General features: G+C 44.2%; 1 protein-coding gene across 2 annotated transcripts in view; it reads right to left on the bottom strand.

Moving 5' to 3' along the window:
- Positions 1 to 697: 697 nt before the first annotated feature.
- The window catches only part of GFRA1 (GDNF family receptor alpha 1), a 239,124-nt gene continuing 212,231 nt past the window's right edge, over positions 698 to 27,590 (bottom strand). For both annotated transcript variants that reach the window (XM_064269268.1, XM_064269267.1), the window contains 2 exons: positions 5,017 to 5,070; positions 698 to 3,783 (listed from right to left, as the gene is read on the bottom strand). In XM_064269268.1, coding sequence (XP_064125338.1) covers positions 3,628 to 3,783; positions 5,017 to 5,070 — 210 coding nt within the window. In that variant the 3' untranslated portion in view covers positions 698 to 3,627. The remainder of the gene's footprint in view (positions 3,784 to 5,016; positions 5,071 to 27,590) is intronic.

Below are 27,590 nucleotides of genomic sequence, written 5' to 3'. Positions count from 1 at the left end.
AGATCACAGGGGTATGAATCCAGAAGATGGACAGTGTTGAAAAGAATTAGAAAATGTAATTGATATACGCAGCCCTTTCCCGAACCAGTTTGTTTACTGACTCATCTAAGCCGTGCATGTCTGACTACATGAATGAAAATTTCTTTTCCAAAAGACAGCTCCTCTGAGGGAGGAGATACAGAAATACATTTGAAGCTGGATCCCAAGAAAAAAATTTGCTAATTATATCAACTCTTGCTGCACTTAAGTCTTTTTTCCAGAGTACTTTACACAGACGCAGAAATGCTTCCATTCTCCCACTTTTCTAGTTCAGCCGATGGAGTGCTGGGAAAGTCTGATTTAGCGTACAAAGAGGCACATGAGAAATGGGATGCAACTGCAGATGACCCCTCCTTGGAATGTGTGGAAGACAGGAGCAGTTTTAATATGGGGCAAATCTCAGGCCACAGCCACCCTGGAGGAGCCCTGTCCTGTGTCTGATAAACTCAAAGGCCCAACTTCTAAGACATTTTTTACTACAGGATAAAGAATTGTAAAATTAAAAAAAAAAATTATATAGAGACCATAGTGTGATATAAATCACACTGTGAATATAGTTTGTTATACTTAATGAAAAATAATCTATGTGATTTTCAACTTATACTTCTATCAGAGGCTTGGAAAAACTCTGATATGGAAAAATAAGTATTCAGTTGGCATTCAGCAACCCCTCTCTCTATTGTGCACGTCCTCCTTCGTGTGCTCTATTCAAAAGACACTCAAACATAGGTTGGTCAAAGATATTCACCACCAAAGCGGAATAAATGTGCTTCTAATCAGTTTGGCAAAATTGCCATTTTCTTTTTTTCACGAAATCAGTAGGGCGTAGCTGGACTTGATCTGGGAAGTCCTGTTCTACATGGACATAAGTTACTGTCTTGGTTTTATTAAAATCAACTAGGACGAGATGCTTTCTGTGAAAGGCTCAAACCCTGGCATACACCCCTTGTATTTGGGGACACCCTGAATGTGGGGAGCAAAGGACAGGAAGTAGTGAACCATTTTTGCTTTCTTAGCCCACCATGGAAGAAGTCAGATAGGTGAATGACTGGAATCATTTGCCTCCTCTGGTCTTGGTGCAAATAATGGTGTCACACTGGCACCACACTGAATGGCAGACACACTTGCTTGCCAGGATTCTCTAAGAACCTCTCTAAAGTGTTGCCACTGAATGTCCTTCCCCCTGTTTATTTAACAATTTATTTTCGAATTGAGGATTTGGTAACTCTAATATGCTTTTATCTCTGAAGAAAAATGAGATCTTTGTTGGTGATAGATGAGACTTTTCAAAATTTAATTTGTGTTGCACATGCATGCACTCATCACTGAAGGCTACCCTTGTTAGGGCTGATAGCTCCCATTTCCTCTCTGGTCATCTGAAGCTAATTAGAGTCACTGTTTAGTGCAGAAATAATCAATAGCTTTCTTCAGGGGATCACAAAGAATCAAGCCCGTATGTAATTAGTCCAGTATAGACACACAGAGATACCTTAATTAAAACGAAATATGCTCTGTCACAGATAGGCTGTCATAGATGACTAGCATCTCAGATATTTTGACACACTTAACGTGTTTATTCAAAGGAAGAGCTTTACGAAACTTTCCACTGATCAAATACAGTTGGACGTTTGATGAATTTTCCTTGAAAACATTTTGAACTGAAAAACGGTGGCACTTAGTATTACACATTTGTGTCTATTAACATTTGGATATAAACGCACTTCAAACACCAATAGAGCTAAAAGACAATGCCTTTATCTGGGACTTAATAGACTTTTCTCTCAGTAATTTGATTAATTCTTACAAGGAAAACATCACTGGGCAAAGGGGACCAACATGAAATGTGCACCACGGATTTCCCGCTCCAACTCCTCTACTAATGTGGAGGAAAGCTAGTGCTTCTGAGCACTCTATTAAGGTGCCATCTCTTCTCTTTATCCACTTTAGGAAAAACATGACGTTAGTACTCAATCTTTGTAGAATCTACATCTTGCCATCAAAAACCAGGCTTCAAAAGTGCACTTTAGGATATATTCCTTTAAGGAAGAGAACAATGGAAGATGGTGTGTAGTTAACACAGCTAATAAAGCACAAGCCTTATAACAAGCGTCCTGTTGCTGTTCTGTTGATCTGAGCCAACCAACTCATCTCCATCTAAGATTGACTGTCTTAATCCATGAACCTTCTTTCTTTCTTGCATGATCACAATCTGTCATGGAGGACATGCAACATAATGCGAGGAGATTCTTGACGATCTTTACACCAAACTGCTCTAAAACAGGGACCGTGCCATCGAGTTGGGGGTAATGACAATCCTTAGGAAAGAATTGTGGACCCTGGGATAGATCTACTTCGAAAGAGAGAGCAACACCCCACCCTCCCACCCGAGTCAAAGCTACCTTTGTCAGGTATCATGAATACCAGGGTACTGGGTCCTGTTAACTGGCAAGGGTGCCATTACACGTTTCCAAACATTTACCAATGGCCGCCATTTTCCTCACAGGTATGCATGCTTGCGTTTCTAGAAATGTCAGAAGACCAAGCCAGGGCTGCTCTGTTTCCTCCTGCCTGTCCACAGTAATGTGATACAGAGTTTTCTGCTACAGCACAAGACCCCTTGGAGTCTGCTTTTGAAGAGTTTTGTTTGTAAAGTTAAGATCAGAGATAATGCTACTTACTGTGAGGAAAACGAGCTCTAGGTATTTTGTATTAAACCATCAGTAAAAAAATGAAGACAATATCATTACTTTCAAAATATAGAAAGCCAATAGTTGAAATCATTTAGTAGTAAAATTTTTTTCTACATATAACCTCGTAAGTGTAAAGAGTATTAGAGTGAAGCTTCAGCTATATTTGACTTGTGTTAGTTTAAGGGCTTCTCACTCAGCTAAGGCTTAGGAGAGCATTGTTCAATGATCAAGATACTGCGGCGTTTCAAGCCCACTCTCTCTGTCTGTTTTGACTACAAAACAGACATTACATTTGGAGGTGACAGGTGTTTTTTTGTTTTGTTTTCCGGAGAGCGCAGAGCTGTTTACAGTACATAAACTTCGGCGAGGAAAATGCGAGTACGTACAGCACGGTGAACGTCAGTACAAGCTTGTTTTCACAAAGCCTACTCTCGATGAGACTCTTCGCTTTGTGACAAAAAAGCTTAGCGCCCACGATAGGCTGCAGTTTCTGTCCTTAGAAATCAAAGCCATTGCGTGAGATACGGAAGATTCTTTAGAAATACTAAGTCATTCTCTAGCTAGGAAGGGCCAGATTTAAACTATTCAAATCCTCGGCAGCAGCAGCATCACCCCAGCTGGTTTCACCACCCAGATTACAGACTGTCCCTTCAGAATACAGCATGCCCTAAAGCCTTCTGTGTTTGGAATATAGCACTGCATCAAGTATGCTACAGAAGCCCCTAAGTATCACAAGAAGCTTTCTTTAAAAAAAAAAAAAAAATTCCAGTTGGATGAAACCATTTTAACAGTGTCTCAACTGAGCTCCTAAAACTGGAATTTCAGATATACAAGAAGAGAGGAAACAGATAACTTGATTTTTGTCTTTTTACATGTCCGTGTTGTCTTGTAAATGCAGCTACAACACTTCTGCCAAAGATAAAGATAACAGGGTGGATAGGGCTGTTACCACCAGGACCAGCAGTGGGCACGGGCTGCAGCTTGGAGGAGCAGCCATTGATTTTGTGGTTATGTGGCTGGAAGCACCAGCGAGACCATCCTTTTCGTAATCACGCTGTAAGAAAGAACATTTTCTTTATCACTCACTGTGTGTATTTATTTTACCACAGTATATTTTAACCACATCCTTTCTCTCCCGCCCCCCATTCCTGACTAGCTATAAACCCAAACCCAAACCAAACCTGTTGCTGTCAAGCTGATTCCGACTCATAGTGACTAGCTCTACCACTTGCTAAAGCTGACCTAAGATTTTCCCACTGAAACTTCAATTCACACACTTAAAGGTTTTATGGGAAGTAACCATGAACTTGGGTGAGAACTGGGTAATTTTAGTAAACTGTTTGGCCAGTGCTTACTTCTTCCTCCTCCTCTGTTAGGGCTTATTAAAATCCATTTGGGGAAGAGATTTGGGGGAAGGTATCCTTGCCATTCTCCACCTCTGCTCTGCAAATCCCCCAGTAGCTGTATAACATGGAACACTTCCCCTTTTGGGTACCACTGATTGAGGAGGAATGCTCCCTGTCTCTCCCCATCAGGGAGGGAGGGCAAGTTGTACCATCTCAGAAAACTTCCCCGGTCAAGTAATGGCTCATGCCAAGATACGTCTCCAATAGCATCAGAGATGGGCAGTCTTTCTCTCCATCAGCCAGCTCAACCCTAAATTTTCTAGATGAGGAATCAGAGAGGGGAAGGAACTTGCTCTGCTCAGCAGTGGGAAAGCCCAAGCTAGAACCCAGGTTTCCAGACCCAGCCACCACAGCTTTTCTTTCCAGGATTGACTCCTTCATCCCCATCCCTACCTCAATCCCCTAGTGTGTCATTCCCAAACCCTGAACGATAATCACCACATAATGGAATGGCCTATCTCCTCACCTGTAAATCGGAGAGGAATCTCACCTGCCCCTATCTACCTCTGAATTGCTGTGGAGAGTCAAAGGCACTGTGGATAGAGGACGTGTGGGCAAACAGTGAGAGTTGTTGGGTATCACCTCTGTGCTGGGTGACTGTGATTACAGAGTCTCATGGCACTGCAGCCACGGTATTAGTGCTGGACCAACTCTGAGATGAAGACCCCGGGTCCCATACTTAGTTCTGACATTTTGCTCTGTGCCATGAAGTCTGTACCTGGTTCAAAGGGCAGAGGGATAAAGGGACAAGGAGGGTGGCTTAGCTTTTTTCTAGACCTAAAACTTTATTTCTCTGAGCTCTTTAGGCCATATCATGTCCCAGCAGCCCAAAGGCTCTGTCTTTACAAATGGAGGAAGACCCAGAAAGAAAAGTAACTTACATCAGAAAGACAGAGGTGTGTGCTGCCTGATACATTAGATTTCAGCTTCTGTGCCTGGAAACAAAAAAAAAAAGCTCATAGGTATAAAGCAGAAGAGTAATTACTGATGATCCATTAGTCAACTGTCAGAGCAGCGTCATCCAATAGAAATGTGTGAGCCACAACTATAAGCCTCATGTGTAATCTGAAATTTTCTTGTAGCCATGTAAGTAAAGGGGGAACAGGTAAAGTTAATTTTAATAATAATTTTTTTTAACCCAATATGTTACCATTTCAACATGTAATTGATATAAAATTTATTAATGAGCTAATTCACATTTTTTTTTTTTTAATATTAAGTCTTCAAAATAAAAATGTGTTTGACATAGCCCATCACAATGGAGTGGACCAGCCCCATTTACCCTAGGGGTGGCACAGGACTAGGTTACTAAAGAAAAAGTTTTTTCAATGATCACTCATTTGTATTTCTGAATGTTAATTTTTTAGAAGTATCTCCTAGGTAAAAATGTTGCAATAAAAATTCCCATTTATTAGTAACAATAAAGGTAGGTCTTTCTGAAGTTCGTTTGGTTGTTCATTGTTTGATTCGTTGCTGCATTCAACAAACACTATCCAGTGCAGTATAACCAGAATGCTCCTTCGAAGCAAGGAGGGCGAGACTATATCTCACATACTTTGGCCCTGTTATCTAGAGGAATCAGTCCCTGGAGAAGGACATCATGTTTGGTAAAGTAGAGGGTCAGAGAAAAAGAGGAAGATCCTCAGTGAGATGGATTGACACAGTGGCTACAACAATGGGCTCAAGCATAATAAGGCTTGTGAGGATGGCACAAGACCGGGCGGTGTTTCGTTCTGTTGTACATAGGGTCACTATGAGTCAGAACTGACTCAGTAGCACCTAACAACAACAATAACCATCTTCCATTGCAGAGAATACAGTGATGAACAAAGACTACATGGTTCCTGGGCTCAGGGGGCTCCCCTCTAGGGAGTAAACCACTCATTGCTTGGAAGCCAAGGCACAGGGACTCGCTCAGACGTACAGTACTCTCGAGGAACTGTGCAGCATCTCTGACCTAGCAATTTAAAGACTGCTCCCACGGCAGCTGCAAGGGGACTGATCTGTGAATCAGTCCTATTTCCCCTTAACTGAAACTAGGTGTTTACTCAATTTAGGTGAAGAAAAAAACTACAGTGAAAACATTTCTGAAGGCTCGGCCTGTACAACCCTCTTGATATACAAAGGAAAAAAATTATGTAGAAGTTAAGTGACTTATCCAAGGCCACCAAGCAATTTAGTTGTGGAGTCCGGATACAGACCAGGTCTCTCCACTGTTGAATGAAGGTATGTTTTCCTGCATTCCAGGGCTTCTCCCAGGAATTCATGCGTGTTTGACTCTTCCTACACCACCCTCCCCAAAGTCGACCAAAGAACCCCTCTGACAATCCCCCTAAGATAGAGCCCTTGGGCACTGACAGAGAGACCACTCTCCAGCAGAGTGACCCTGGTTAAACATCACACCAGAGTCAAGGAGTACCTGGGCACCCAACTCTGTGAGAATGACATGGGCCAACTGCCTATTGCAAGAAGATTTTTTTTTTTTTTACAACTAGTTGAAGACATGCTTGGCTGCAATGACAGCATGTTCACCCAAGGAGTAATTTATTGGCCATAATGCTACTTGGGAGGCATCATAATCTTTATCTATATTTGCATACACCAACTGTGAATATGAAATAGAAACCTTTAAACAGGCATCAAGAATAAGACACTGTAAAGCATCCCCGGGCTGTTAAAAGGTCACTAAATGTTATGTATAAGAAGAACAGAAGGGAAATTGGAAGAGGAATTGAACCTTACTCAAAAGTCTACTTTTAATCTATATTAATAGCAAATTGGGTCTATTGCGTTGTTACCTACAGAGAATATGTAGAGCTTTACATGTTTTATTTCTCTTCAAGATTGGAATTGTGCCCAGGTACCAAAATGGCCCTAAAACATCACATTCTCTTTTTCTTTTCTAGGCCATAATCTAGAAAAGACATAAACCCTGGCTAAGAGCCTTTGCATAACTATAAGTTCACTAAACTATGCAGAGAAGGCAGCATGGCTTCCAGAATGGGACCTGTTATGCCTTCGTGTTGTGGTCACAGCTAAATGGCACCTCAGTGCCTTAGACCACAGTGGGGAGTCTTCCAGCTTTGTTCTGTATGATCAGCTCTGGTGTGCGGTGTTCTCCTGTTGTGTACCAATTCTGCAATACTCATTGGCTGCACGTCTTAGTCACGTCAAGAACCTGTTGTGCACGCATCCACTTCCATTGAGTCAATCCCGACTCATAGTGGGGACAACTGGCCCATAGGGTTTCCAAGGCTGTCATCTTTACAGAAGCAGACTGCCGTATCTTTCTCTAGTGGAGCGGCTGGTGGGTTTGAACCGCAGACCTTTTGGTTAGCAGCCGAGAGCTTAACCACTGTGCCATCAGGGCTCCAGAACCTGTTGAAGCACTAATATATGTGCCCACTATTATTAAATGATTACAAAAGGGGCTTCCATAAATGGCCTAGAAAAGGCCTCTATCTTAATGGATTTTCTTAAGTGGACTCTGTATCTGCCAAAGTGGATTTCTGGCCCTCGATGGCTGCTGGGATTTTCACACTGGGTACAAGATAAACATGCAACCTGGTAGACATGCATGGGCCTAAATTCATAGGCTCTTCCCCTCCAAGTGGGAACGGCTGGAATAACTGTCCAGTCACATGGGAAAATGCATTTAGACCCTCTTTTTTTTTCTAACCCTAGGCTCTTCTTCCCACAAAGCAGACATATTCTGTTGGCCTCTGAATGAAGAAAATGGTCAACTTTGGCCTTGTCTCCCTATAGCCTCATTGCTCCTTGATTAAAGCCTGAGGCAGCAGCACCTCCCCCCCATCTTGGCCCCTAGGACCTTTATGGATCGTATAAGTGGGTTGCTGTGTGATTGATTACTTTTGTGTGGCCTTTCTAGCCATGGTCTTATAACTTTCACCCAGGTGATTGGGTGATAGGGTAACCATGGTCCACCAAGGGAACTGGTCAGTTTTGCCTTAAAAGAGAGCCAATTCCAGAGCAGAGAGAAGAATCCTACCACAAAGGAAGAGCAGCCAGGAGCAGACAACGTATCCTTTGGACCTGGGATCCCTGCCCTGAGAAGCTCCTGGAAGCAGGAGACTGAGAAAGAGAGAGAGCTGTAACCCTGAAGATGGTGAGAAGCAGTGGCAGCAGTGACCCAGCAGCAGAAGACGGGCAAAGTAGGCTTAGCACCTTTGGGGAGAGGCCTAGGGCCAGGGAGAGCTGTGCCTGTGAGCACAGTTGGGAAGAGGCTGTCCTGATGAAAAAACTGTATCCTGAGTGTTCCTGAGCCTGAATTGTAACCGTTGCTTCCCTAATAAACCCCATAATCGTAAGAATTGACTGTGAGTTCTGTGTGGTCATTGCAATGAATTATCAAACCCAGTAGAGAGTGCTATGGGAGGGACGGTTGGTGACAGAGTTGGTAAAAATGGAGGAGAGAGACAGTATGTCTGATCTCTTCCTCATAAGAATCTGCCTTGGGCTGTTGATCTGGGTTCTCCTTTCCCCTTGTGGGGTTGGAGGAGGTCAGACACTGCCTCTATGCTGTTTTTACAGGGGCGAACTGCTGAGTAAAGGCAATAATGTGCAGCCAGGTCCCTACCCATGCTCTGTAGAACATGCCTTCTCTCCTGCTAAACACCTTCCCAACCCACAGCGGCACTTAGCACTCCAGAGGCTTAGCAGTCCACACACAGGTCTTTAAACACTGTGTTGACACAGTGGATTACTACAGCTGCTACGGGGAAATCTGGGTACCCGGGAAACCCCCATGAAGAGGATAAGGTCCACGCAGCCCCTGAGTTCCACCTTAACCAGACACAGACCATAGTAAGATCTGTGAGGCTGATTCGAAGGTGAAAGGTGAACGTCACTGGCTACTGGAGTGGGGTGGCACATGGGTAACACAATCAAAGGACTGCACGTAGACCTGAGATCTTTGCAAATCCCGTACCAAGCCTGTGGTGCATGTTACAAGATGAAGGCCTGATTGGGTCAACTGCCTAGGCTGAATGGTGGCAACTATGACAGGGCATTGCCACACTCACACTGGGCATCCAGTGCCTTTAATGGTGCATAAGCTGCAGACGGAGAGGCAGAGACTGGGAATTTACACCTACACGTGTCGAGGGGGTTGCACGATTAGCAATCCTATAAAACAAAATAAAAGCAGCTGCTGTCGAATCAGTGCTGACTCACGTGGGCCCTATGTGTTTCAGAGTAGAACTGCACTCCATAGGGTTTTCAATGGCTGTGATATTTTGTAAGTAGATCACCAGCTCTTTCTCCTGAGGTGCCTCTGGGTAGATCTGAACAGCCAACCTTTTTCATAACAGCCAAGAATGTTAACCATTTGTGACACCCAGGGTCATAAATCTACCTATGCATATACAGTGTCCACTTAAGAAATCTGGCTCTTACAGCTCATTACTGGAGCCTGAACAACCTGTGTTTTCCACATTTTAAAGGTTTTTATCCTGAGCATCTACTACTCATCTGTCAGTTTGTTGTACTGTGGTGGCTTCTGTATTGCTGTGACGCTGGAAGCTATGCCACCAGCATTTCAAATACTAGCAGGGTCACTCATGGTGGACAGATTTCAGCAGAGCTTCCAGACTAAGAGAGACTAGGAAGAAGAACCTGGCAATCTACTTCTGAAAAAAATCAACCCGTGAAAACCTTATGAATAGCAATGGAGTGTTGTCTACCAAAAGATGAACCCCCTCAGGCTGGAAGGCACTCAAAATGCGACTCAGAGGAGAGTCAAGCTTAATGCTGTGGACGGAGTCAAGCTTTTGGGACCTTCATTTGCTGATGTGGCACGACTCAAGATGAGAAGAAACAGTTGCAAATATCCATTAGTAATCGGAACATGGAATGTACAAAGTATGAATCAAGGAAAACTGCAAGTCTTCAAAAATGAACTGGAATGCTTAAAGATCAATATCCTAGGCATTGGTGAGCTGAAACGGACTGGTATTGGCCATTTTGCACTGGACAACCATACAGTTTGCTACGACAAATTGAGAGGAACAGTGTCGAATTCATCGTCAAAAAGAACATTTCCGGATCTATCCTGAAGTACACTATCAATGACAGGATAATATCAAGGAAGACCAGTTAATACAACTGTTATTCAAATTTATGCACCAACCACTACTAATGCCAAAGACGAAGAAATTGAAGATTTTTTTTTACCAACTTCTGCAGTCTGAAATTAATCAAACATGCAATCAAGATGCATTGATAATTACTGGTGATTGGAATGTGAAAGTCAAAACAAAGACGAAGGACCAGTAGTTAGAAAATATGGCCTTTGGTGATAGAAATGACACTGGAGATCCCATGATAGAATTTGCAAGACCGATGACTTATTCATTGCAAATACTTTTTCTCAGCAACATAAACTGTGACTATATACGTGGACCCCACTGGATGGAATACACAGGAATCAAATCGACTACGTATGTGGAAAGAGACGATGGAGAAGCTCAATATCATCAGTCAGACCAAGACCAGGAGCCGACTGCGGAAGAGAACCAACTGCTCACGTGCCAGTTCAAGTTGAAGCTGAAGAAAATTAAAACAAGTCCACGAGAGCCAAAGCACAACCTTGAGTATATCCCACCTGAATTTAGAGACCATCTCAAGGATATGCAGGTACCCAACACAGAGCTTTGTCCATCTCTATCTAAACACCAAATCTTTCAGTGTGTGGTTTTAAAATATGGTATCTCTTTAGAAAAAGAGACTAAAAAATTGGAGAGAAAATGTATTTCATTTTTCTAAAAGCCAATTTTAACCACTGTTACAGTATGCTGAAAAATGAATTATTTAATTGCTTTTATAATGGAGAGTTTCATAACAGCTAAAACAGAATTACATGTTGTGGGGAAAGCCACCCGATTTCCCAACAAAAGCCAAACCCAACCCTGCAGGGTTTGGCTCCTTTTTTGAGAATGGCAAGATGAAAAGGATACTGAAGAAACCAGACCCCAAACCAACAGCCCTCCATCATTTGGAAAACCAAGGGAAGCCTTTGCTTCAGGCACTCTGTAAGCCTTGCCCCTCCACCAACCGTGGCTCTCATGTTATAAAAGTTGTCACTGGTGCTAATGTGGAAGTCCAGGCACGTTGCCTAATAGAATTTCCTCGGTGCTGTAACTGCAGGGCCAGACTGCGCTAGTCCCTGGCACCAGAGGGTTAATAAATGCATTAAATGCTGTTAACCTCTGTTACCTGGAGTCAGAACAGTGAGGCTCCTGCTCTTTACCGCAGTGATTAGCATTTGGAAAACCTGCCTCGGTGCCAAAGGCTTTCCTGTACCAAACACACAGGCACACACAGAATTTATAGCTCTCTGTAGAGCCCACTCATTGGCCATGGCATCCACACATGGATCTGCTCATAGCAGGCTCTCCCCAAGCCTGGAGGATGGGTCAGGCTCGCAGGCAGCACGTTTGCTCTGTTTATGGAATTGGAGACTTAAAAGGCACCCGCTCAGAGCTTGGCCTTTGCCATCCCAGGACTCCAAGGCTGTATAGAAACCAGTGTTTAATCTGGGGTTTTTAGGGAGCTGTCAGCCAGCAGGGCATGGAACATTTTTCTACTCTCTTCCATGCAGCAGGAAAGCCTATTTCTGCTCTCCCTCCAGAAAACGAAACCGGAGGAAGCTGCCCCATCCAATAGCAACAGACTGTCCAGGCTGCAGCCAAATAGTCATAATTAATGATGCTTCTGGTTCTTTTCTCTCTTGCTTTACTGATTAGAGAGATTTGCTATATTAGGAACCTGTTTGCTTAATGACAGAACACAAGCAATAAACAGAGAAATACACAGACTGTAAAAGGCAATCCACTTAGCTCTCTAGCACTCACTAAACAGTCTGCCACATCTATCGCCCTGGTCAGTACTGGCTTATTATCACACGAGTCTCTTTTGCAGCACAAACTGGACCTCTGCTAGGGAAAACCATTGGAAGGTTCTTCCTGAAACAGTCCAGAAGCAAAAAGTCCAAATTCAAAGCCATGTCTTAATAATACCCTATACACCTTACAATCTCCCATCAGGCAAAACACAGGAAGGAGGGTGTGCACCTAATTCTGAAGGATAACTGAGCAAAGTAACTTGCTTCAGAATTTGTATTTTCACATTTTATTTTAATAAAATATAGATGTACCTGATCATTGACGTTTACGGGTAGTACCTACTACACGGAGTCTCTTGGTAGTGTAAATGGTGAACGAGTTCAGCTGCTAACACAAAGGTTTGAGGTTTAAGCCTACCTAAAGTGCCTCGGAAGAAAGGCCTGGTGATTTATTTCTGAAAAATCAGCCACCGAAAGCCCTATAGAGCACGGTGGTACTCTGACACACATGGGGTCACCAGGGGTCTGAGTTGACTCAACAGCATCTGGTTTTACCTAACAATTTTATTCTGTATTTGGTAAGTATTTGCCCAGATTCATTTCTGCACGTGAAAAAGACAAAAAAAAAAAAAAAAAAGATTTTGTCTGTTAGTGAGTCCACCCTAAGGAACAGTGGTCAGCCTAGTGCTCTACGGCCTTATCATCTTCTCAGCCTTTTTGATTTTGCCAGTTGGCTTTGGGAGAGCTGGGGAGGTTTTATGGCTAGCCTGCTCACAAGCCACTGGCCAGCCTTTCTAAAATCCCTGTGACTATCTCTTTCGAAACTCTCCTTCTTGGTGATTTGCTTTTCCTACAAACTTGGTAGCAAACACTTGAAACCACTGGTCTGAATAATGTGCACTAAAGTCGGCTGCGTAAAATAAGTGGACACATAAATAAGGCCTGCTTGGAGCCCTGAGCACGGGTATTTGTCTTCCAGAGACTCTGCTGGACAAGAAAGGGCTCCAATTACTTCACGCTGATTTCTGCGGAGCCCCACGGAACCTGGCCCATGCCGGGGAGGGGGGTGCGGGCCTGTGAGCACAGCCAGGGTGAGACGAGGCAAATACCCTTCTAAGAATGGGGTGGGCAGCTTTTCTTCCACCAAGCCCACTTCAGCTCCTACACCTACTTCCACTGGAAGACACTGTGACTACGTGTTGCCTGAACCTTGGCCAAAGGGCTCTCGTTGCTTTCAACTCTAAGAAGTCCTCATAAACATAGTTCACTCAGCACAGGCTTCAGGAAGGCCCATGGTGCCGAGTTTTATGAGTCTGGGCAGGTTGAGTTTTGGTCATTTAATGGGTGGCAGGAATTTTTTAGGAAAGGGATCTGAGGGGCTAAGTCATGCTTCCTTAGCAGGAAGAAGCCTACACTCTGACCTCAGTTGGGCTATGTTTAAATGAGGCCTCCAAAAATGCCTGTGCAATGCACTGAAATGAAGCCAGATTGAGTGTGAGGCGGGCGTGAGGGGAGGGTCACAGCCATGAAGGCGACTTGGGGACATGCTCTCGAGTCTAAAACACCTTGGATTCTTGGCACCTGTGAGGCATTCAGAGTTTAACTGTGGCATTTAGGTTCAGGTTAGGGCGAAGCCTAGAGTTGTTGTTGGCTGCTGTTAAGTCTGCCCTCAATTCATGTGCACCCCATGCACGACAGAACAAAATGCTGCCCGGTCCTGCACCATCCCCACGATCTGTAGGGGATCGGACCATTGTGATCCACAGGGTTTTCGTTGGCTGATTTTTAGAACTATACTACTAGGCCTCTCTTCCTACTCTGTCTCATTCCTGAGGTTCCACTAAAGCCTGTTCAGCATTACAGCAACACACAAGACTCCACTAACAGATGGTAGGGGCTGTGTTTGGGGTGTGTTGGCTGGGAGTTAAATCCAGGTCTCCTGTATGAAAGCGGAAAATCCTACCACTGAACCACCAGTGCCTCAAGCCTTTACCTGACGGAACTGTGGCCAGGGCTTGTAGGTGATGGGTCAATTGAGAAATTAAGTCAGAGAATCATTTTAAATGACACATTTGTGTCAAACACTTTATTTTAATTTAAAATCTAAATGCCATTCATTTACTGATTTTTGGATATTTGCCCAAGGCTGCCTTCTTTTTTTTAAAGCAAGAGTCTGCTGATTTGCATTCCTTGTGTTATGTTTTGCATAAAACTACATGAACCCACCAGCTGCTCCATGGGAGAAAAGTGTGGCAGTCTGCTTCCATAAAGATTCCACCTGGGAGACCCTATGGGGCAGTTCTACTCTGTCCTATAGGGTTGCTACGAGTCGGAATCAACTCGATGGCAATGGGTTTGGGTTCATAGTCTACAATTTCCAGTCTCGCCGTTTCTTTAAAGTGGCAGTAAGATTTGTGTGACGCCCACAGAGGAATCTAAGTGTAGACTCTTTCTACATTTTTATAATTTTTCTCCGTCTTTTACAGTTGTCTCGCTTACACCTAATCCAACAGCATTTTTTTTTCTTCAGGAATTTACATTATGCTTTTATCAATGTGTTCAACGTAGTCTGCATTGAAACTACTGTGCTTTCTTTTGAGCTCATATTTCACTCATTCATGTACTGTTTAATTGAATTACGCGAGCAAAACAACAAATACAATCATCATAAGAAGGTTTGCGAACAAATATACCTGACTCCTGGTAAGCCTATGTCTCAACAGGAAAGACCAGATGGGCAAGGTGAGCAGAGAAGGTAGCCCACTCGCTTGGAGCATTCAGTGTGTCCTGGGCATAAATGTTTACAGGGGAATGGAGAGGCTGGCTTGTCTGGTGAGCTGGTTAAATAAGGGTCAGTGAGAACAGCTTCAACTATAATTTAGAACTTGCCACTAGTACTGGCTTGACTGATATGGATTAGGAGGCTCCTAGTGTCAGCCTTTTGCAGGCAGTGTGTGACGGACTGCTAACCTAAAGGTTGGAGATTCGAACCCACCCAGCTGCTCCATGGAAGAAAGGCCTAGAGAACTGCTTCTGTATGGATTACAGCCAAGAAAACCCTATGGAGCAGCTCTACTCTGTAGCACATGGGGTCACCACGAGTTGGGGCTGACCAGATGGTAGCTAACAACAACAGCAGCTATGATTAGAATAATCCCTGCCCTACTGTCAACCTCACAGAGTTGTGAAAATCAAATGCAATACTCTAGATGGACGTCCTTTTAAAATCCAAGTTGCTGTGGATATTCTCTTAGCCATTCTGTCCACGTCATCTGCGGGTCCTATGCTGGTCATTCTGGGGTTAGGGCCAGGGGTAGGAAAATGCAAAAACCTCAGGCTGATTTTGCTTGCGAACGTGATATTGGATGTAACTGGCTCATGATCTTGTGTGATTCCGTGGATTTAAAAATGAATACAATGAAAGAGATACAGTCCAGTGAGATATATCAACAGACCTCCATTAGCTAAGCAGTCCCTCGGGCTTCCCTGTCAGTCTCTGGCGCTCCATAAAAAGGATGCCTGCAGACTTGTAATTTAACACTAATGGCAGGATGGCAGGGAGGGCTGGGTGCAGACAATGTCTCCAACCTGGAGATGAACACAGCACTCAAGCTGGGCTTTCTTTGGCTTTTCACAACTTCACAGGATCACCTGCCACCTAGTTTGCTTTTCCCCCAAGCTGGGGCAAACACAAGTTACAAAATACACCAGAGAGCTGTGTGTTTTCATTCACGGTTAACTTGCCGGATTGGTAAAATAGTCAGATAAGAAGCACTTACGAGCTGTGTTTCAGGAAATGATGCCCAATTAACAATAAGATTATGCCAAACTGTGTGTGAAAGGCATCTGGGTGGGGGTGGGGGGAGGGTGGTGTTTAGTCGCGCAAACATTCTGCAATAATCGTGGAAAGAGGACTCTAGAAGGAAACGGTTGTTTTCTCAGCCTGTGCAGTTGGAAATGCAAATGTGTAAGAGCAACAGAGAAGATGCAGTGTGGTCCCTGATGAGGAGTGCATGAAGCCTATCTCACCGGACACGCGTCCTCATCACCATCAGATACTATTTATTAAGCCTTCCATTCTCCTGTGGGTTTATGTGCAGCTGAGGGCGGCCCTGTAATGGCTCTGTGACTTATGGTAGTAACTAAGGTTTGATATAAAGTGCCTTAGTCTGGAGACATTAACAGACCTGGGCTTTTGTTCACCCTCTGGTTCAGAAGATGGAGCACTCTAGGTGCTGTGAAAACAAGGGAAAAAGCAAAAAAAAAAAAAATCCAAAAGGCTTTGGAAAAGATGAGTTTTTAGAAGACCGAGTTTTTAGTATTCCAGAGAATACAGGAAAACCAAGTAGGGTCATCATGATGATGACGGTGGTGATTACTATTAAGGGGAACCTCTGTCAATAAGGACGCCGGGCTCAGGCTTCCTGTCCTGAACTTCACTGAACACTTACAATAACTCTCTGAAGGGGGCGCTATTGTTCCCCCTTCTTGTACAGATCAGGAAATGGGGTCCTGAGAGGGCATGACTTGCCCATTTTCACAGTGTGGAGTGGCTGTGCTGGGATTTGAACTCAGTTTCTCTGACTCCAGCACCCACGTATATTCACTCTATGCCAGACACTGTAGACTTCATCTCACAGGCTCCTTTCATTAAGCTTTAGAAAGTGCTGTGCTTATCCTGCTACAGCTGAGGAAGGGTTCCAGAGGTAGAGTAACAAGGCTGAGGTCGCACAGACAGCATGGAACCGAGCCATCACGGGCAGCCTAGAGTCAAATGAATCACTGAAAAGGGCCTGCTGAGTACCAAGCACTAGGAGGTCCTCCCAAAGTTCACCCCAGAAACCAGAAAGAACTTGTATACATGCATGCAGCTTCTGCTGGAAGTCAGGGGTCAAGTCGGGCAGCCCAGGGACGGGAGCTTTCTGCTCCGCAAGAGCCCTAAAGGTGAACTGGTCATGTCAAATCTGAGGTCCCTACAGCCGAGGGGCTGGCAGGGGACAGCCAATCTGGGGACACTCCTGCAATGTCCATCCAGTCCCCACCATCTCGAGCTTTCTTTCTAGATGTCCTGGCCCATGATAAGGTTCCTCCTGGGTCTTAAATGTAAGGAGTGATGAGGAAGGAAGCCCTCCATCAACCCCACCCCCAAAAGAACCAGAGCTCTTTTCCTCCACCTCCCTGGGCTCCAGAGTTCAATCACAAGGCAGAGCCTATCGTTCAGGAGCGGGATGGTTGGTTAGAAATCCTAGAGATAAAAGGTCAGCAGGGGATATAAGAAACTGGATGTATTTATGGTATGGGACCTAAGTGTGCTCAGAGGTATTCTCAAAGGTTACCCAGAACAAGAAAGCATATTTATGGCCAAGATGGTACAGATGTCCTCTTGCTTTTTATTAAGCATGTTTATTACCCAGCAATTGGGTTAAGCAATTGTCCAACTGCTGAATTATTGTCCCACTGATGGGCTGGCTGGGCTGGCCTCACTGCCCCCTGGACCACAAGTGTGGGGGCCTAGCAGCTCTTCCCCAAGTGCATGGAGGTGGGGCCTAGTTTTCCCCATACCACCCTTAAATTGTTCTAATTTTTTGAGAAAAGTGGTTGTTATGGATTAAATTGTGTCCAAAAATATACATTGAAATCCTAACCCCTGTACCTATGAATGTGACCCTACTTGGAAATAGATTTTTTTTTGTTACGTAAGTGAGGCCATACCTGAGTAGGGTGGGTCCTAAACCTAATCCCTTCTGAGTGATGTCTTATAAAAAAGGAAAACAGAGAGACACACACAGGGGGAAGGGACCACATGTGGAACTGTCTACAAGCCAAAGAATACCAAGGAACATGTGGGGCAACCGAGGAGGAAGGACCCTTCCCTAGAGCCAATGCCCTGATTTAGACTTTTTGGTCTCCAAAACCATGAGATAATAAAATTCCTGTTCTTTAAAGCCACCCACTTGTGGCATTTTTGTTATGGCACCATTAGCAAACTAAGGTAAAAAAGATGCTTAAGAGAAGGCATCATAAATGGGTGATCATAAAAAAAACTGTCACAACAGACCTGTGTGTGCAGGGTAGCATACCCTGTATGATGCCCAAGTTCACTCCCAGGTGAATTCTGGGGTGAAGGTCACTGAATGCCCTCTCAGCACGGGCTCCTTCTTGCTTGTTGCCAGCACAGACTGCCCAGGAGGATAAAATAATAATAAGAGCTGCTGTGCTGGAGGCCCAGCAGATTTTAATGTATTTAATTATTACCACCCTCCTGTAATAATGGTGGTGTTCATTATTCCCACATTACATATGATAAAGCCAAAGGCTGAGGAGATTAAAACGACGCTCCATCTTAGTTCACAGAGGGTCTGATTTTCATTGTGTCAAGAGACCTGGCCCTTCAGTATCTTTTACTCCTAAGCACGACAGCCTCTTTTTCTGGAAAAAGCCACTTTGAGAACTAACCATCCCACTTTTGGCCTGTCTATTGTGTTTGTCAGTTTGTCATACTGTGGGGGCTTGCATGTTGCTGTGATGCTGGAAGCTATGCCACTGGTATTCAGATACCAGTAGGGTCACCCATGGAGGACAGGTTTTAGCTGAGCTTCCAGACTAAGACAGACTAGGAAGAAGGACCCGGCAGTCTACTTCTGAAAACCATTAGCCAGTGAAAACCTTAAAAATAGCAGCGGAACATTGTCTGATATAGTGCTGGAAGATGAGCCCCCCAGGTTGCAAGGGACTCAAAAGATGACTGGGGATGAGCTGCCTCCTCCAAGTAGAGTCGACCTTAATGACATGGATGGAGTAAAGCTTTTGGGACCTTCATTCGCTGATGTGGCACAACTCAAAATGAGAAGAAACAGCTGCAAACATCCATTAATAATCGGAACCTGGAATGTATGAAGTAAGAATCTAGGAAAACTGGAAATTGTCAAAAATGAAATGGAACCCATAAACATCGATATCCTAGGCATTAGTGAGCTGAAATGGACTGGTATTGGCCATTTTGAATTGGACAATCATATACTCTACTATGCTGGGGATGACAACTTGAAGAGGAATGGTGTTGCATTCATCGTCAAAAAGAACGTTTCAGGATCTATCCTGAAGTACAATGCTGTCGGTGATAGGATAATATCCATACGCCTACAAGGAAGACCAGTTAAGATGACTATTATTCAAATTTACACATCAGCCACTAGGGCCAAAGACGAAGAAACAGAAGATTTTTATCAGCTTCTGCAGTCGGAAATTGATTGAACATGCAATCAAGATGCATTGATAATTACTGGCAATTGCAATGTGAAAGTTGGAAACAAAGAAGAAGGATCAGTAGTTGGAAAATATGGCCTTGGTGATAGAAACAATGCCACAGATCGAATGATAGAATTTTGAAGACCAGCGACTTCTTCGTTGCAAATACCTTCTTTCACCAGCATAAACGGCAACTATACCCACGGACCTCACCAGATGGAACACACAGAAATCAAATTGACTACATCTGTGGAAAGAGATGATGGAAAAGGTCAATATCATCAGTCAGAACAAGGCCAGGGGCCAACTGTGGAACAGACCATCAATTGCTTATATGCAAGTTCAAGCTGAAACTGAAGAAAATCAGAGCAAGTCCACGAAAGCCAAAATATGACCTTGAGTATATCCCACCTGAATTTAGAGACCATCTCAAGAATAAATTTGGTGCATTGAACACTAGTGAGTGAAGACCAGATGAGTTGTGGAATGACATCAAGGACATCATACATGAAGAAAGCAAGAGGTCATTGAAAAGACAGGAAAGAAAGAAAAGACCAAGATGGATGTCAGAGGAGACTCTGAAGCTTGCTCTCGAACGTTGAGCAGTGAAAGCAAAAGGAAGAATTGATGAAGTAAAAGAACTGAACAGAAGATTTCAAAGGGCGTCTGGAAAAGACAAAGTAAAGTATTATAATGAAACGTGCAAAGAGCTGGAGATGGAAAACCAAAAGGGAAGAACACTCTTGGCGTTTCTCAAGCTAAAAGAACTGAAGAAAAAATTCAAGTCTCAAGTTTCAATAGTGAAGGATTCTATGGGGAAAATATTAAACGATGCAGGAAGCATCAAAAGAAGATGGAAGGAATACACAGAGTCATTATACCAAAAATAACTAGTCGATGTTCAACCATTTCAAGAGGTGGCATATGATCAGGAACTGATGGTACTGAAGGAAGAAGTCCAAGCTGCTCTGAAGGCATTGGCGAAAAACAGGGCTCCAGGAATTGGTGGAATATCAACTGAGATGTTTCAACAAAGAGACGCAGCACTAGAGGTACTCACTTATCTATGCCAAGAAATATGGAAGACAGCTTCCTGGCCAACTGACTGGAAGAGATCCATATTTATGCCTATTCCCAAGAAAGGTGATCCACCTGAATGTGGAAATTATAGAACATCATTAATATCCCATGCAAGCAAAATTTTGCTGAGGATCATTCAAAAACGGCTGCAGCAGTGTATTGACAGGCAACTGCCAGAAATTCAGGCTGGTTTCAGAAGAGGATGTGGAACCAGGGTTATCATTGCTGATGTCAGATGGATCCTGGCTGAAAGCAGTGAATACCAGGAGGATGTTTACCTGTGTTTTATTGACTATGCAAAGGCATTCGACTGGGTGGATCATAACAAATTATGGATAACATTGGGAAGAATGGAAATTCCAGAACACTTACCTGTGCTCATGAGGAATCTTTACATAGATCAAGAGGCAGTTGTTCGGGCAGAACAAGGTGATAGTGACTGGTTTAAAGTCAGGAAAGGTGTGTGTCAGGGTTGTATTCTTTCACCATACCTATTCGATCTGTATGCTGAGCAAATAATCTGAGAAGCTGGACTATATGAAGAAGAACGGGGCATCAGGATTGGGGGAAGACTCATTAACAACCTGCGTTATGCAGATGACACAGCCTTGCTTGCTGAAAGTGAAGAGGACTTGAAGCACTTACTAATGAAGATCAAAGATCACAGCCTTCAGTATAGATTGCACCTCAACATAAAGAAAACAAAAATCCTCACAACTGGACCGGTGAGCAACATCATGATAAATGGAGAAAAGATAGAAGTTGTCAAGAATTTCATTTTCCTTGGATCCAGAATCAACAGCCATGGAAGCAGCAGTCAAGAAATCAAAAGACGCATCGCATTGGGTAAATCTGCTGCAAAGGACCTCTTTAAGGTGTTGAAGAGCAAAGATGTCACCCTGAAGACTAAGATGTGCCTGAACCAAGCCATGGTATTTTCAATCACGTCATATGCATGTGAAAGCTGGACAATGAATAAGGAAGACTGAAGAAGAGTTGACGCCTTTGAATTGTGGTGTTGGCGAAGAATATTGAATATACCATGGGCTGCCAAAAGAACGAACAAATCTGTCTTGGAGGAAGTACAACCAGAATGCTCCTTAGAAGCAAGGATGGCGAGACTGCGTCTTAAATACTTTGGACATGTCGTCAGGAGGTATCAGTCCCTGGAGAAGGACATCACGCTTGGCAGAGTACAGGGTCAGCGGAAAAGAGGAAGACCCTCAATGAGGTGGATTGACACAGTGGCTGCGACAATGGGCTCAAGCATAACAACGATTGTAAGGATGGCGCAGGACCGGGCAGTGCTTCGTTCTGTTGTGCGTAGGTTGCTATGAGTTGGAACCGACTCAACGGCACCTAACGACAACAACAACATCGTTTGCAAGATCCTTGGCAAGCATGGGAACGATGGACACTGGGTTTTGCTTAAGTTATATTATCTTAAAATGAGTTTGGTTTGGAGTAAAATCAATAATGGTGGTGCCTCCACTAAAAAAAAAAAAAAGTTGTCATCAAGTCTCCTCCAACTGATGGTGACCCCTGTGTGTCACAGGAGAACTGTGCTCCGTAGAGTTCTCAGTGGCCGATGGTTCAGAAGTACATTGCCAGGGCTTTCTTCTGAGATTCCTCCGGGTGGACTCAAACATCCAATCTTTCATATAGTGAAAGAGCGCGTTAACCATCTGCGCCACCCAGGGACCCCACTCTCCATAGGACCTCAGAATAACGAAGCACTGGCACTCCCCCCTCTTGTTTCTTCTCCCTTATAACATGGAAGTGACCTGTGCTGGGGTATTGATTAGACGGAGACAAGTGTTACAGAGTAGAGCCAATGCCTGCCCCTGGGCAGCAAGAATGCCATCTGGCCATGGCATTATTGCTGAGATGACCATGACCTGCCCAAAGATACTCACAGCAGGCGTGGATAGCCTGAAGTTGTTCAAAAACGAGGCCCAATTCCAACCCAGAATATCCTGTAGCCAAGCCGAAAAGAAGGGCCAAACAACTGAATGAGAGTCAGAGAAAGGGAGGCCCGTTATCCTGTTGGGGTGATGAAAGAGAGGGGTCCCAGCTGTTGCAGGTGATCTCTCCCCAGCTTACTTACCAGGTGAGGTTCAGAGTCAGCCTTTCACCCTTCACACATGGGGTACCACTGCTTATAGCACAGTGTGGTAATGGGCTGTGAACCCCACATCCCTGGCTGTGCCCCAGAGAGGAAACAGCCCAGCTCCACGGAGTACCGTCTGACCGTTGGTCTTTCTGGAGAATGGAAACTGAGCTCCCAACCACAGATGTTCTGCCAGGGACTTTCACTGCACCCAAGGGGCCTGGGACCATATTTCCCACGGTGTGCTCCACCTGCTACGTGTAACCATGTTTGTGTACCCGGCCTAAGGCCCCCTCTCATATTTACTTTAGTCGTCTGAAAACACACCCCTGGTAAATCCCATAAATATGATATAATAGTATGAACAGTAATTCCGATGTCAACATGAGACAGTGCCTTCTCCCGATGCTACACGCTAACACTTTTATTACCTGTAGTGATAGTGTAAAATTAAATTATAATGTAGGGCTTCCCATTTTGCCGCTCACTTCACAGTATGGTGGAGTATGGGTCATTTGGAGGAGTTAATAAGAGGCTTTATGAGAGTTAGGAGCCGAGACTGAGGCTGCGTGAATAAGGAACCATCTATAAAATGAAGAACCTTCTCAAGAAAGAACCAAGTTTACTCTCTGTTCGTGCTGAAGTTCTTCCGGCCTAGCTGTGCTCACATTGTACTTGGCAAATAAGCTTACGTAGCTACAGAAAAAAAAATAAAAGAGTAAAAAGGGAGAGAAATTATACTGTACTCTGTGTGCTTAATTTGCAGGGCATCTGGCTACATTGTTGCCATTGAGACGATTCTGACTCATATCGACCTTATAGGACAGAGTAGAACTGCGCCATAGGGTTTCCAAGGCTGTAATCTTTATGGGAGCAGACTGCCACATCTTTCTCTTGTGGAGTCGCCAGTGGGTTTGAACCACCAACCTTTCAGTTAGCAGCTGTGCGTTTTAACCACTGTGCCACCAGGGCTCCTTGGTTACAATGCAGTTGGGGAAAAAAAGATCCCACAACTTTCCTTTGTTGAGAAGGTGAAACTGGGTTCATTAAAGGTGTGCAATAGATTCTGATAAACACTATTTTTTGAAGTCACTAAATTAGTTTTCAGGAACTTTACACTCTCCTTCATTTGAACAATTATTAAGTGATAAAATAGAATTGCACAATGGCTAAAACCATAATCAGAAATTTTACAGCCAACCATAAAATGCTATATTATTAAAATATACTGAAGATGCTCAAGACCATTACAACTTTTTAAATGAATTATAAAGGCCTTTACTGCTGATAAAATAATCTTAAATTACAGTATTATGTATTCTAACATATGCTGAGCCAAAGTTTCCTACAATGCAAGCACACCAATCACAAAATTTGGATTAAGTTTGCAGAAGCTGCAGTCTGACAACACCTGGTTCAGCATGGCAACGAGCACCTGTGTTTGTAGGTGGGGACGGAACAATTCCTTCTACCATAGGACCAGCCAAGAGTCAGAGCCTCTCACATTTAAAGGCTGTACAAGTGACACTTAGGAGGGCCCTGGAGAGCAAGGAAAGGCTGTTGCAATAGGAATTTGTTTCTTCCCTTGAAGTCTCCTGGGTGGTGCAAATGGTTTGTGCTTAACTACTGTATTTTTATGCAAATAATGAACACCTTCTATGTTTGTTTGCCAACTGTGCCCTCCCCCCGGAGGTATTTTCGTAAGCACACTATGTCAATTTTTCGTTATAACAACATGTAAAAAAAATGGGCATAGCGGTGCTTAGAAAAATACTTCGCAAGGAGCGAGCGCAGTTGGCGAACAAATGTAGGAGGCGGGTGTTATCTATGTAAAAATATGGTACTAATCTAAAGGTTGGCTAAACCTACCCAGGGACGCCACGGAAGAAAAGCTTGGTGATCTGCTTCTGTAAAATTATACTCAAGAAAGCACTATGGAGCAGTTCTACTCTGTCATGCACGAGACTGCCATGAGCTGGAATCAACTTGACAGCAATGGGCTTGGTTTTGGTTTTTTTAAGTCTCCCCATACATGAGATTTTAAAAATGCCAACTGTTTAGTTACTGGGGACCTGCCCCCTTCACGCACGATACCGCGATCTATGATGGAGGGTGATGCATACACGTACCTGCCATGAAGCCTGCGCCCCAAGAAGTTTTCCAGCTCATACTTTATTCCCAGTTTTAAATTCCTTTTTTCTTGGTACCCAGTTATACCCTGCAAGCTTCCGTCTCCAATAGGGCTTGAACACACAATTGAAAATGCATTGCAGCAAGCTGGACGGTGTGGCTGCCTTCAAGGAGTAATGCCCAGCTCTGAGCTCTGTATTCACACGCTCTCCCGGATGAAGAGCTTTGAAAATGCTCTCTAAGCAGCTATTTCAAAGTGTTTTTACAATAGGTGCTTTCCTCCCAGGGCTAACGTGGGTGGATTCTGGGATGCAGCTTCCCTCTGAGCACATCTGCTGGCACCTGGAGCCTGGAAGACGGAGTCTCAGAGGGCCACCAGCAGCCTCTCTGTGCTGGGAGTAGCCAGGCCCATCACACAGGGACCCAGGCCCACTTGGCAGCCTGGTCCAGGGCTCCCCCACCATGAGGCTTCCAGGGGAGTCCAGAAGCAGGCTGACTGAGGGCCTGGTAGCTCAGCCCTTCTGTAAGGGAAGACCCCCAACAGCTCATTTCTCCCTGAGCCCAGGGTGGCCGGGAGGAATAGGGGAAATGCACTCATTCTGAGTAGGAGAGCATTGTGCAACGGAAACATTAGATGTAGCCAAGGTTTAGTTTTTTTTTTTTATGAAACAAAAACAGTGGGTACTAGAAAACACTGTGTTTTACACAGAAATGATGGATACACCTCACAAAGGCCATAAACTGAATGCCACAAAGAACACATGGTGCCAAGATTATTCACTTAAACAAAGGCCCAGGAAATGGTATCCACGTTGCCACAGTCATTTAGATTCAGCATGTGTGCTAAGGGCTGTGTGGATCTGTCTGGTGCTGGCTTTATAACCCCATTCAATCCCTACCCCGATCCTCAAACTCCATGTGTGAGGAGCCTGACTGCAGTTTGATATAAACATTGCCATCACCATGGTCATCTGGCAAATAACTCCTTTGAAAAACCTGCAGGGTACTGGCCCAGGGTAATGGGCAGGTGGAAATATCACTCAGAAGAGGTGACGGTGTGAGGCCCCAGGAAACTCTGGGCTCCTGCAGGTTCACGAATGACAAGAACCAGCTCAGGGGCCTAAGTTAATGTCACTGACGATACTATCCATGGTGCCACTCTGAGGGGAGTGATGACATGGGAGAATTAATTTAAGTCTCCCAAAGTGGGTGACTGGTGATAATCTCAGCTCCCTTTCCCTGTTTCTGCCCACATGACTTAGGAAATGTTCAGTCTGACACACCAATTTGCTCTTACATCTTCTTACCATATAAACCAAAGGAAACCCGTGAGGACTCTCAACCCACTCCATTTTCCTTGTTAGTATAAAGAAAAGGGGGGGTCTTTGAGGCAATCCTAGCTTCCTGAGCAGTGGTCCTCAACCAGGGACAATTTTGCCCCCAGGGATATTTGGTCACATTTTTCGTTGTCACAGTTGGGGAGAGGTGCTACAGGGATCTGGAGGATAGAGGTCAGGGATGCTGCTGAATATCCTACAATGCCCAGGACTGCCCCCACAACTAAGAATTATCCAGCCCCAAACATCACTAGTGCCAGTGGTGAACAAGCCAGAACTTGAGAACGGTTTTCAATTCATGGTCAACAGGTTACTAAACAATCCGCATCCAAGTCTCCAAGGTTGGCATAGGGGTGCGCAGCCCATAGAGGCCATCAGCAAAGAATGCCAAGGGAAGCAAGGGACTTTCCGTGGAGAAGCATCTGCCTTTAAACAACATTTCAAAAGTACCACTCTGGCAGGGACTTGTCTCCTTTTCTTACCCATAACAAGTCTTCTCTACACATGCAAAATTCCACGGGCCACCAAGACCAGAAAACCCGCTAGAAAACAGAACCTAGAGTGCACTGAATATTGCAGCCTGTTCCTTCAGAATACTTCTCTGTGACGGATGGGGGAACAAAGGGGGCTGTGACATCCAAGTGCCAAGAAGCTGTCAAAACTTATAACTGATGAACTTCCATAGTACCCTCTCTGGGCCAGGCGCTGTTCTAAGTATACTGTATATGCAGAAACATGGCTACACCTTATAACAACCCCATGAGGTTTTTCTACTATCCTCCCCATTTTACAGATGAAGAAGTTGAGGACAAGAAGATAAATAATTTGCCTAAAGTTTCATGGCCAGTTAGTGATGATGTCAGCCCATGCTTCCTGAGGAGAAATTTCAGGATGTCACTAGGATTAAAATTACATTTCAGAACACCCAACTCTGATAAGGCATGTTTACCCTTCTTTATGCTGGTTTATGAACCAGCCTGGCATCTCATTCTGCCAGATGCTCAACCAGAATTGAAGGACTGATGTAATCTATGGTGATGAAAAATGTTATCCAGAAACAAAACGTGAAAGTGCTCTAAGTTTTTTTTTTTTTTTTTTTAATGGGTTCTGCCCGAATGGACCCAAATTTTAAAAATGTGGGTGAACCAGAATGAGAACCAGAACAGGAAAAACTACTGGTTGAAACCCTGCTGGAAACTTAATCCCCCTCTTAGAAAACAAGAGCAGCTTGCACGTTGCATAGCAACCAAATCTCTTGACCCACAGGGTCAGGAACAGAGGTACCCTGCTCAAAGACGGCGGCTCACCACACTCCTTTGAATATGTGTCGCTTTCCACAGTCCTGCCAATAATCCAATCTCAGGCATCAGCCTCCTGAAAGGGTTCACCGTGCCTCTTCTGAGTCTCCCATTCCAGGGCTTTGACCTATAATTTTTCCTATTCCGGTTCTCATTCTTCTTCACCCAAATTTTAAAAATTCAGATCTAATTTTGCTTCATCAGCCATGACTGATCTGGTTCAAAGCCCTGGATTTAGGTAACACAGTGTAGCCACTTAAAGTGCATTGAGGGAAAAATGTCAGTCTGCTGTTTTTCCTCACCTGATCAAGCCTCTCTGTGCCTTAGTTTTCTCATCTGTAAAATGGGAATAATAATAGCGCTGGCCTCATGAGGTTATCATGAGGATTAA

This window comes from Loxodonta africana, chromosome 16 (genome assembly GCF_030014295.1).
Source record: "Loxodonta africana isolate mLoxAfr1 chromosome 16, mLoxAfr1.hap2, whole genome shotgun sequence".
Classification (NCBI taxonomy): domain Eukaryota; kingdom Metazoa; phylum Chordata; class Mammalia; order Proboscidea; family Elephantidae; genus Loxodonta; species Loxodonta africana.
The sequence above is the reverse complement of the archived record's forward strand: the minus strand, read 5'-3'. Positions and strand labels throughout refer to the sequence as shown.